This window comes from Microchirus variegatus (assembly GCF_963457635.1).
Source record: "Microchirus variegatus genome assembly, chromosome: 18".
Lineage (NCBI taxonomy): Eukaryota > Metazoa > Chordata > Actinopteri > Pleuronectiformes > Soleidae > Microchirus > Microchirus variegatus.
This window is the reverse complement of record NC_139819.1, coordinates 18,780,638-18,793,497: the sequence shown is the minus strand read 5'-3', so window position 1 is coordinate 18,793,497 and position 12,860 is coordinate 18,780,638. Positions and strand designations below refer to the sequence as shown.

At 40.6% G+C, this 12,860-nt stretch overlaps 1 protein-coding gene across 1 annotated transcript in view; it reads left to right on the top strand.

Annotated features, from left to right (window-relative positions):
* LOC310939806 (protein unc-13 homolog B-like) overlaps positions 1 to 10,640 on the top strand; it is a gene marked incomplete at both ends in the record, with an annotated part of 132,626 nt that extends 121,986 nt beyond the window's left edge. Inside the window, one exon of the mRNA XM_083904650.1 lies at positions 10,325 to 10,640. Coding sequence (XP_083760776.1) covers positions 10,325 to 10,640 — 316 coding nt within the window. The remainder of the gene's footprint in view (positions 1 to 10,324) is intronic.
* Between the last annotated feature and the right edge of the window lie 2,220 nt (positions 10,641 to 12,860).

Genomic DNA, 12,860 nt, shown 5'->3' with positions numbered 1-12,860 from the left:
GACCAAACATTGTTGCCATCTGAAAAACAGACACAAGAATCATCAGCAAAAGTTATACCACAGTTCTACATACTGAATGACTCATCTACATATAATGGTCCTTACCTTTACAACAGGAATCATAACTATGGCAATCATACTGGTCCTCAAATAGTCAATAAAGTAATTGATTTTTCTGCCTTAATTAATAAAAGCAAATGTATCACAGAAAAAGAAGCAACATATTCCAACATAGAATCTACACAAAAACATGAAGCTGTTGACTGTACAAAGTACAACTTAAAAAAAATCAAAGAGAAGAAGCAGATGGATACCAAGTCTAATGTAGACAAGACCACAGTTGCTGTAGATCTTACAAAACTGACAGAGGGTGATAAAGCTGAATGGCAAGATTCAGAATATCACTTTATGGGCACATCAGAGCGAAGCACAAAAGTTTCAGTTCAAAGCAAACATCCTCTTCCCAGCTGTAGGCCAGGTAATCAACACAGCCAATCAGAGAGAAGTTTGTCCAGTCCTGAGATTAGAGTTGGCCATGTCTTATCTACAATGAATACCCAAAGACCACAATCTTCCCACAGCACCTTTGTACTAAAAAATACAAATCAAACAAATGTCAAAGTCTCTGGCAAAGGTGAAAAAGACATTTCATCTAAACCATCTCTTACATCATCGTGTGAATCAAAGAGCTTTGAATCCAACAAAATGGTAGCAAGAAGCTCTTTTGCTGATCATATTTCAGTAAATAAAGAACCTGAGCTTGATTGTGTTCTCAAACACTCACAAATTGTATTGATGCAACCTGTGCATACCTCACCACTTGTAAGCCCCATTGTAAGAAAACCACTGGAACCTCAGGGGAAGGGACTGCATATGCAGCTGAGCCCGCCAACAGTTACAGAGAATTTTACACAGCAGTTTCCTGCTGATTGCAAGAGAGGGATATTTAGACATTCTTTATATCAGTCAAATAGAAAGGCTGAACAATATCAGGAGACCACTGCACCAGCAAACTTAATTAAATCTACATTAAATTTGTCTGCCAAGACAACACTCTGGCAGACTGAGCACACTTTTGTGAAACCAAAGGATTTGGTCTGTGAGGCACTATCATTGACAAAGAGAAAACCATTAGCTGTTGAGAAGGCAGAAACTAGAAGTCCAAGAAATCAAGCATCCATTGACTTGTCATACAGAGGCGACTCACTGGAGTCACCAGGACACACAACAGAGCATTTTCATTCACTAACTTTTGAGGAACATCCTTCTCATTGTATAATTGGAAATCAAGTAAAATGTCCCGGTAGTATGAGGCCTCCATTACCAAGAGTGCAAACTCTTTACATTCAGTCTACCGAATCACTTAAACATTGGATACCACCCCAGCAACCTACAGCACCAGCTAATACAGTTAAAGCCACACTGGACATGACTTCCAAATCTTCTGCAAAATCAAAAGAAGTGGTTCTGGAAGTAAGAAAAGATGAGGTCATTCCACTATTTAAATGCAAACCAAGTGAACGTGAACTTGCAAGAAGAAATTCTGTTGGTGTTCCACTAGTTGTACCTATCCCATCTCAAGAACCTTTTTGTGACACAATGTTCAACTCCCCCTCAAATGCAAAGGCTTTTGAGAACGATACTCAGTATCTCACAGATTTTCCTTTATGTCAAAAACAATCTCAGCAAAGCAAAACATGCAACTCTGCAGAGTTACGTCCTTCACAGTCATCAGCCATTGTTAAAACTCCCCAGACATGTATTTCAGAACAACCTGTCACAACTGTTGCACTGGATATGTCACCCAAGCCATGCCAAGCCTCAATGGAGATAACAATGGCAGAGAATGAATCTATTCAGTTTGAAGCAGTTTCCCTTGTCAATAAGCCAAATGCAAGAGTGCTGGCCAGAAAAAAATCAGTTGGTTTGCCTTTAGTAGTTGAACAAGCACAGTTGGACTCAACATGCCAGAAGCAACCTCAAGCAATGAATACTTTACAAAACCACCAAGCTTTGGATCGGGATATTGTTCCACTTCAAAAAACAGCGCAATGCTCCAGTATGAATGAGTCTAATGGGGTGTCACAGTCCATTATTCAACCTCGTCCACACTCTACAGCTCCAGCAAACTCTGTAAAGGGCATGTTAGACATGTCAACAAAGGCCAGTAAATCGGACATAGTACAAAGCCTCACAGATCCAGTATCACTAGTAAGTAGGAGGCCATCAAATTCTTTATATTCTCGAAAAGATACAATCGGTGTTCCACTAATTGTTGAACTACAACCAATTCAAGAGCCACTTGAAAGGCAACAAACACTGAAAGGACGGCAAGAAAAGATGCAGCGTGGATCAGTGTACATTGAATCTCAAGACACTGAACAAAAACCATCAGCTCCTGCTAAACTCTTAGACATGTCTCCAAAAACACAGCAGAGACCATCTGAAATAGTTCCAGATATCTTGCCAAATGAAGCTGTGTCTTTGGTCAGAAACAAGGCAACTGTAACGATGAAGAGTTCTGCTGGTTTACCCCTCATAGTGATGCAGTCTTTACATCAACACACAAGAAAACCATTGAGCAGGGTCAGCACTACTGAGGCACTGCATAGGCAGATATCTACCTGCCTTAGCAATAAGGTCTTTTCTGGTGACATGTGCCAACAAAATAAGCCAGTTGACTTCTCAGCTAAAGATGCCCTAAATAGATGTGACAACTTAAGTAATGGCATTCAACTGTATTCACTTTCAGAAGATGGAAAGCCCATGAATTACACTACTATGAAGGCAAATAAAGAAATGTTTGAAAAGAGGAAAACTGAAAAGCAATTGGGAAAAAAAGCATTGCCTGGTATTGTTGATCTAACAGTGGATTTTCTGAACGAAGCCACAGTTTCCAGTCTCCAAGATGCAAAAGATCTTTCCCCCGATGTGTCCTGTCAATCTCAAAGTGGTCTTTGCTCTCAGAAGCAATGTATATCTCCACCCTCTCATAAACCCAGAGAAAAAACTGTACTTTTTCAAACTCAGAGTTTATTGACATATAAAGGATATTCCACTGACAAAGAGGCCACCTCTCAACCTCGACTAAAGTGCAGAAAGCAGTCAGTACCTGAACTGAACTCTGCATCAGTGAATACCTCTCCTCAACATATTGCTCCCCGAGCTATGCAGAACAGTGCATGTTTTACGTTCTCTCGATATGGTATATATCAAGACATAGGTAATATGTATGTTGAATCCACAAATCCTGAAGAACCTGGTTCTGATATTGTCCACAATTCATCCATTTTACAGTCTCAACCAGAAGTTCAAAAGTTGCAAAGACAAAATGCATGTGTTCAACGTGACATGACCTCTAGACCCAAAATTCGCATCAAGCAACCAACCATGGACATCTATGGAATTCCTGAGGAAATGGTGTCAGAATGTGGAACAATGTCAAGAGACAGACACTCATTGCCCTCCCGTTCTACCCAGCATCAACATATTGGATACCATACAGTCCCAACTCTACAGTCTTTGAATATTCAGCAACCATCCACTGCAGTTACTCAGCCTGATCATGATGGATACAAAACTGATCTTTCTACATCTTCTGACTTCCAGTCAGTGCAATACAGTTCAACTACTGATAAGTATTCAAAAGAACCCCTTGAACTCCATGAACAACCTGATCCAAGCAAATACCATTTTGAGCAATGTCACAGACCAATGGTAGCTTTAAGTGCTGTGGCTTTAGTTCAGTGTGTGTCAGAGTCTACTGCAATAACGTCATTACCCCCCACCAGACAAGACCCAATGCCTGTTAAACCAGTAAAGACCATTTACATGAACCAAGGCCCTGAAGCTAAATTGAACGGGCCAGTAACTTCAGCACCAACAGGATCCACTTCTGTCAAGGGTTTGATATCATTATTTGGTGGAGTTGGATCACAGCCCTCTGTCAATACAACACCAGTTGCTGTGATACCACACGACCACAGCACACAAGCTACACCAACACATACTGCTATATGCCCTGTTGAAGTTGATGGGAAAATGACAACTGTTCCAGCATTCCCTGTTGTGAAAATACCAGAAATAACTGCTTCAAGCCAGCACATGCCTGTTGTGTCAAGTTCCCTGCCTTGCACACCAGCTAATTGTGATCATATTGTAATTAATGTTCAAAATGACTCTTTCTCTAATTTTCCCAAAGAAGATAATGTCCTGTCACATCGAAAAATCACACATGAATCTCAAACTACACAAAGTAAATTCTTCACTGATTGTAATACAATTATAGCACTAGAAGAAACACTAACTGTAAGTCCAGCAAGGGAATCAACGGGGATAGAATTGCCTTGTAAATTTTCAAAAGTGAAATCATCTGATACCTTGATACCAAAAGAAAGTATAAATAAAGACAATAGAATATCAGAAGCATTGCCTGAGGTTGCATCTAAAGCAATAACCACAGCTTCTGCAATCCCTCTCAGTGTAGGTATATTAGAATCAGAAAAGTCTCAGCAACAAAGCAATGAGGAAACTATAAAGACCGTATCCACAATAAATGACACTGGACTGGACTCATCTAAAGCTGGTATATCAAATGTGAACATTTGTAATCCAATGTCTATCTACATTGGCATTAACCACCCAGAAATACATTGTGATAATGCACAGCAAACCCCTTATATTAGACTTCCCCACATTTTTGTCTCGGCAGCAAGTTCACCAGAAGAAGAGACAAATGAACTAGGGTTTCAGTCTTGCAAGCCTCAGCCACCATCAGGAAGTGCTTCTGAAGATACCACTCAAATTGTGGTGACTTCACCAGCAGTATCTGCCGATATTTTTCCACTGTCGGATACATCTGAGGATGATAAACCTACAGGAATTAGGATTACACAGACTGTATTCTTAATTGAATCAGAGCAGGTTGAGGTCTTTTCACCAGAGATGTCTGACATATCTGAAAAAGTCAGAAATAAAGAAATCAGAAAAGACACATTAAATGAATCAGAGCAGGTCAAGAATTGCTTCTCAGAGGTGTCATCTACAATGACTACATGTAATCATGCTGATGAACATGACTCACAGCAAATCATAACCACAGAGGTTTTGATGTCTGAAGCTGGTGTAAAAACAAAGATCATAGACACTTCTGACTCACAACTTGATCTGACCTCCATTGACAGGAAATCAGCAGCCTCAGATATAACTGCAGTTGCAGTTGATTCTTTCAGTGATCAGCCATGCCAGGTGTTAATCATAAGCTTAGAGGTTGCATCTCAAATAGTGTGTGCTGAAACTCTTGAAGATTTAGCCCACAAGAATGAAAGAACATGTTCAGATGTTGAATTTGCTGGTAAAATACCCTCCCTTCATAAGTTGCCACAGAAAGAAGAGCATTTGGTGTCAGATTTAAAATCACTTGGAGTATTACAGCAGCCTTGTGACAAAACTGATATGAATGTCACTGAATGTTCTCGAGAGGTCAGTCTTGTCCAGCCTCCCACAGAGGAAATCATGACCTCCCAGGACGACATTTCAGCTGTCAATGCTGATAAACCTGAAAGTGAGCATCCAGGGAAAGGCATATATTCTGAGTTTAGTGGCTCCAGCATAGCCTCACAGCACACATCCTCCCAAAATGGACCATCAATCCTAGGTGGCATACTTCCTGGCTCATCTCCCAAAGACACCCCTGGCTCAGGCTTACTCTCAATGTTTGGTGGGTCAAATGCCCCATCTTCACCAACCTCACAAGAGCCTCAGAGTACAGGCTTGTTCTCTATGTTTGGTGCAGCCAGTAGTCAGCCACTACCCAGCACTAGAGGTCCAACTATTGGAAGTGTTCGACCTAAAGCTCCTCCACCCCAAGAAACCCCAGGCAAAGGCCTGTTTTCTATGTTTGGTGCATCTGCACCTCAGCAACCACCCAGTCCTAGAGGAAATTCTGGGGATAGTGCAACACAAAAAGGACCTTCTACTGGATCTTCTTTATTTGGTGGCATCTTCTCAGGTTCTACTACAAACAAAGATTCATCTGGTTCTGGTTTGTTTTCCAAGTTTGGAGCTCTGGGTAGCCAGTACCAAACTGGACCTAGAACAGGATCAACAGTTACACTGCAAGAATCCAGAGGTTCAGAGTTCCCAGGAAAGGTATCTGTGTTTGGTAGAAATAGCCAACAAGCACCGGAAGCACATGCTGCAGCTTCTGAAACACCTGAATCAGATAGTGTTTTTAAAGTTTCTTCTGTGTTTTCCTTGAGAGGAAGTGCTGATGGTAACACATCTAAAACTGGGTTTGGCTTGTTTGGAATGTCTTTTTCAGAGGAAACCAAAGCAATGCCAAAAATATCTGGTCCTGTTAAAGAAGAGATTCTCTCAGAACAAACACAAACCACCATCACCACACAAACAGCAGAGATAAAAGACTTTGCAGAAGAAAAACATTTTTATTTTGTCAACATGAAAAATGACTCTCCGACATTCATTGCTAAAATGGAATTTCCAGTTGAACAGACATACCAGAACATTGGAGATTTAACCGTGGACACCACTGAAGAGACTGTCCCACAAACAGAACAACTTTTAGAGGTGGACAAAATGGCCATAACAAACCATACATCAGTTGTAGGTGAAGCTTTAATAACAGAAACACTGAACGTGACCAGTAATCTAGTGGAGAAAGAGACACAAATTGACAAACAAGTTGCAAAATTAGAAAGTGAGGAACAGCCAGACAACCAAAGAGAATATAAAGAAATTGAAGGTATAATTGACATTGAGAAAGAATTTGTTGAAATTAAAACAGATACTCACAAAATTGGGAGCACAAGTTATAATGTTGACTCAGTTTCCATTGAAAGCCCTTCAGATATTTTTGAAGGGGAATGTTTCAATACTATTGCTGGGGGAGAGACTTTTCCAGAGGTAGAAGAAAAAGCTGAGGAGCCACAGAAACCTGTCAATGAAGAACAACCAGATGCTGCTGATGTGGAAAAATCAACTGAGGTCTCTATGGATGTTGCTGGTGAAGAACAAACAGCAGTTACCAAGGAACATTTAACTTTTGCTGATGAGCAAAAGGCATCTGTTTCACATGCAGAAAACTACATAGGAGATTTAATTGTGAGTGATTCATTGATATACTTGAAAGAGGAACTTTTTTCAGAATCCATGGTGTCACCACAGCAAACGGTAGAATCCGAAAAATCTACTGAGAACTTGAGAAGGGCATCTGAAGAAATGGCAAAAGAACCATTTGAGGTTAAATTACCATCTGGAGAAACAAATATAGAAACTGTTCTTGTAAACCAGAGACCTTTTGAAAATGAATCAGGAGTAGTTATCTCATCACAAAATGAAGAAAACACTGTAGACACCAATGTAACAGGAACTGAGACACCTCGAAATATGGGGCCTCTGAAAGCTCCATCATTTGGATCTATTATTCCTCCACCACATCATCAGCCCAGACCAGGCATGATCAGGCCCTCTGGCCCACTGGAGCAAAGAACGGGAGCACCGAGAATGGGACATCCACAAATGGACATGCCAGGAAAGACTGGACCAAGGCATCCAGGGCCACAAAAGCCCCCTGAAAGAGCTCAGTTTTCTGGCTTTATGTCTATGTTTTCTACCCCAAATGCCCCAAGTAAATCCCCTGTTGGTGGATTTTTTTCAAGTTCACCTACTTCTTTTTTTGGATTGTCACATGCCTCTAGCCAGCCAATAAAACAGCAGCAGCAGCAGCAGCAGAAGAAAAGCTTTTTTGGCATCCCAAATAATATTGTTCCAGAATCCCTTACTAGTGACCTACTTGATATATTCAAAGTTCCTGATGCAACAAAAGCTGAGGAACACCAACAGTGTAGCACAGAGTCTGGCGATACTTCTAAAAACATAGTCTGTGAAAGTCCTGACAAGGCAGATGCAGAGGGAGGTGTACACTACAATAGCACGGAGGACTCTGAGGTACATGAAAAAGGGCTAGTTGAGGAGGCAGAACGAACAGACAAAACAGAGGAAGACAAAAATGATCTGACCAAATCCACAATCAACACCAATATACCAGAAGGAAAGGTAGAGGATAGTGAGGCTGTTGAAAACACAAGGGGGGCATATTCTATATTACCTGACAATGCTGAACCACACCAAGCTCCTGAAGACAAGGTCAAGTTTGAATTACCAGCTCTGTCTGCCTCTAAATTTTATTTTATGTCTGTAGCTAATGAAGGTACATCAGCTATTGGATCACTTTTCTCTTCCACTTCATCTACATCCACTAGTGCAAAGGCACCACAGTCACAACAGACAGATGGCAGTATCTTTTCTGGTTTCAAAAACCTTTCCACTGGTATTTTCCATGATGAACATTCAACTGGAAAGGAAGAAACATCATCTGCTTCATCTGTGTTTGGTATGCAACTTGCCTCAATGTTTGGGAACTCTGATGCTCCTAAAACTGTATGCATCGCTCCTGCTGTCACAGCCCAATCTCAGTCTCAAAGTTCAAAACCCAGTGAAGAATTCTGTGAGCCAGTGTCTGAGAAACTTTCCCCAGGTTCAGGAGAAACGGAAAGTGCAGATGCCAGTGATACAGAAGGGCCAACAGAAACCTCAAAATCAGGAAGCTGTGACACGATAGCACAGTCAATGCAGTACGGCCTCCCATCTCACTCAGCTTCCTTAGCAGATGGTTTGGACAAACCGCAGTTCATAGTCACCCCAAGTGAGGGAAACAAGACTGAAGTTGACGCACCTAACACCATGCATGCAGATTTGGGCACAGATCAACTACAGGACCTGTTGACAGAGGAATCTGCAAAAAGGCTAGTTCAGTATGTATGATAAAAGCCACTGTTGATTTCTTGCTCCTTTCCTGTAGGCTTATATTCCCATTCCCCTCACTGAAGTAGTTCCTATAGTCATTGTATTTTTATTTTCCCTTCCCACTTGTTAACCTTTTTTCTTTTATTAGGTGACATCTGTGGTTGGGAAAAAAAAAATCACTATCAAATCAATAGCGTATGGGAGCAAGATACATCACTCATGGGGGGGGGGGGGTGGATGTTACATACTAACCCATTAATAATGCATGTCATGGTTATTGTTATTCTTTCTTATATGTTATTAAATGTATTGTTAGTGTGTTGTACAGGAGGCTAATAACAGTTACAATATACTCTTTTATGTTGAGGATTTCCTTTGTTGGTGTAGCAAATGGCTACTACCTCACATGCGTTATTAATCTGTGTTAGTATGTAACCACAGATGTCCCCTGCCGTAACATTTAGTGAAGATACTCATTTCATGTTTGGCTTAAAAGAAAAAAAAGCTCACAACATAGGTTTCATGATCACAGCCATAGGAAAAACAGCTGCCATCTACCTGGAGGTAGGGCTACATTCAGAACCTAAGTAATAGCTTTCCTGACTAAGTGCACTAAGTGCAATGAATGAACAGACCAATGATGTTTATTTATTAGCGTTTCACTTGTGAGGCATGTGTATAACTCCCCCTGTTCTCTGAATTATTCTCCAAGCCTCAGCCAATTTGTTTATTATAAATCACCCTGATATATTTATGATACCATGGCATTGCACACCATTGAGGCAAGATGGACACTTGAATAATGGAACAGTGAGAAGTAATTGGGCCTACACCATGATGACGTAAGCTCAGCGCCACTTTCCTCGTGAGCAGTCTCAATCACCCAGTAGCCATATTCTACTCTACTTTTCAGTCAGCATATATATGTATATGTATATATGTATATGTATACATATATATGCATATATGTGTATATGTATACATATATGTATATGCTTTTTCCTTTTTTTTAGTGTTAATAATTTATATCCGTATTTGACCTTAAATCACCTTAAATTTGCATGTTGACCAAACACATGCAGTCTAAGAATGATATCAGAATGACTATGTTTTATTCAGCTTACTGTTGTAGATGCAGTTCCCTTTTTTTTTGTCAACATCTCTTTTGACACTGATGATAGGTTCCCTTCAACCCTTAGATTTACACCCAGATTGTATTTTAGAGATGAATTGAGGTTTTATTCCGAATCGAAAGTGGCCAATTTAAAGTTCTCCCTTTTTCTAAATCACAGTAAAGAGAATGCATTATCTTGTGTTCACATTTTTATATTATTTGTGATTTGGAAAAATAGAAACATGGACATGAATTGCTGCTTTCCTAAATCATGAATTTTGGAATAAAACCTTGGATTAATCATTAGAAAGAGGTTATTTCATGTATTCCTTTAAAAAAACAAATAATAATAATAATAATAATCACAATCTCATTCTCCCACAGCCCACCTGATAGCAGTCAGTTTGATTCATCAGGCAATCTAAGCCCGGTCAGCTCCCAGATCAGCTCTGAACTGGAGGACTGCCATGATCTAGAGTCATGCCACGACAGTGGACATCATCCCCCTCTCCACAGCCAGCCATCTACATGGGATGAGGAGGAGGAAGAGGTTGAGAAAGAGCTGCATTCACTCACAGAGCCTGGTTCAAACCTGGACTCTACAGTCATCCTGCCCAAACCACTCCTTAACAACCATGATAACAAAACTCAGATGAAAATCTGGTATGTGTTTTCCAATTATCACACTAGTTACAGTTAGCGAGTGGGAAGACTGTGAATTATTACATATTGCATGATAAATTCCTACTAAATTTGTGAGAAGCTTGCAGTGAAGTGGATAAAAACAGACTGTATGTGAACCTGTCCTTTGACGGCAAGATTCAGAGGATTTATTTCAGTTTGACATTGAGTCACATTGAACTTTAAACATTTTCCCTTTGAACCAAATGTTTTCTTTGCTTGTCAGTTTCTTTGAAGATGGTCCTCCACCTTGTTCCCCATCCAAAGTTCGCTGGCTATTAGCATACAACAAAGTGAGAGTACAGCTCCTCCAGGTAAGAAGAGACAGTTGTTTCCCCCTCTCTCTCTCTCTCTCTCTCTCTCTCTCTCTCTCTCTCTCCCTCTCTCTCTCTCTCTCTCTCTCTCTCTCTCTCTCTCTCTCTCTCTCTCACACACACACACACACACACACACACACACACACACTCATGCACACTGTATTGTACTGCTATTGTACTATGTACTATACTAAAACTCATAAATTGATTTCTGACATTCAGGCACACTAACCTTGCCAAATCCCTCTCTCTCTCTCTCCATGTTTGGCTATATCTTTATCTATCTCTTGTTCTGCTCCTTTACGCGATGATACTTTATTTTCCTCATTTCCCCTTGGGTTGGTTGAGTTTCCAGACAGGCCACAGCAGTTTGTACCAATTTTGTGCTCCTTAGGAATGTCTTCTTTGATCTGGAGAAAAAACTTGGCTTGGGTTCATTCAGATCTGGTTATCATTCTGCTGTTACACTGCTGTTTTGTTTGGTTCTGTGAGTGAGCTAAAGTGACGGCTTGGTTTATAAAATGCCAAGCACCTGTGGCTGGTTTATGGTTGACTGTGGGGCTGGTGTTCGATATCTATCATTACTGTTTTCCTCTACTTTCTTTTTTCTTTGTCATTGTGTGAACCAAGTCAGGTTTATTTATATAGCATATTTCATATGGAGTACATAGACACAATGTGCTTTGAGTGTAGAGATGACATTCAATTATCAAAAAAAGTAAAATATAAACATATGTGGCCAGCCATGGCAAAACCGGTCACAAGTCTACCAAGGGACATTTTGAGTTATTTACAGATTCTGAAAGTGTGATTTCTAAGCTTTCCAACAATGTCCAACACATGCAAACCGGATAATATTTGAAGACGATATGGCCATTTGAATGTAGGCACTCCTCAAACTGCTTTAGGGAGAATTTTAGCCTCAAAGATTTAAGGCCACATCATACCTCTCTGATTGCGTAATGCGTTAACCAACTGCATAACCACGGAGACCCTTCAAGCCTTCATACTTCTCCGTCGTGGTGACGGATACGCACTGCAATTTCCCACCCGATCAGTAGGGGTCGCTACGTAAGGTTGTTGTGCTTTTGGCTACAGTGAGCAATGGCGTCTGAGAGAGAAATACTGTTGTTGTTGATACAGTGGCCGTTTCTCACTTTCCTGTGTCACGGAACACAGTTTTAAGATAATTTGAGACATCAAGAGTCAAAACATGTGGTGTATGTATTAAGATAAGACGTATTTATAGTTTGGTAGCGACGTTGTCGTGGTGATCAGCTCCACCTCTGTGGACCCCCGGTGCGCATAGTGGCCGGCACAGAGTAGCGTTAGCTCGGCCTGTCCTGAGGACCAATGAGGTCCCTTGACGGAGTGACGGACACTATAAAAATATTTCGTGCAGTCGGAGACGACGCAGAGGGTTCTGCGTAAACTTGTGGGAAATAAATTGTTTTCCTGTTCCCGTGGATGGTTTTAGTGTAGGGCTTACTGTGTGTTGTTGAAGATAACAATTAACCAACAGTCAAGCTGTGAACAAACGATGGGATCGTAAAGCAGGGGTCGGCATGAGGTGCACAGGATGACATGTGTGGGTCATAAACGTCATAAAAGTGTGTTGTCTTGTTGTAACTTGCTTTGATGTGACTGAATATATGTTTGAGCTCTCTGAAGCAAAGTCAGAGAACATTTAGACCATCTTGGTGACAGAGTCTCTCCTCCATGTGCATAAGTTTAGGCACCATTTATTTGATTTATAAAGGAAAATCATGAACATTTACAGGGGTGCCCAAACTTTTGCATATCACTATATTTCCATCATCTGCTTTTGTTGTTTCATGAAAACAAAATATACTATATAGTTAAGAGAAGGATCAAAGATAGACACATATTTCTAATATTAAATTAGCATAAAGATTGCTAGC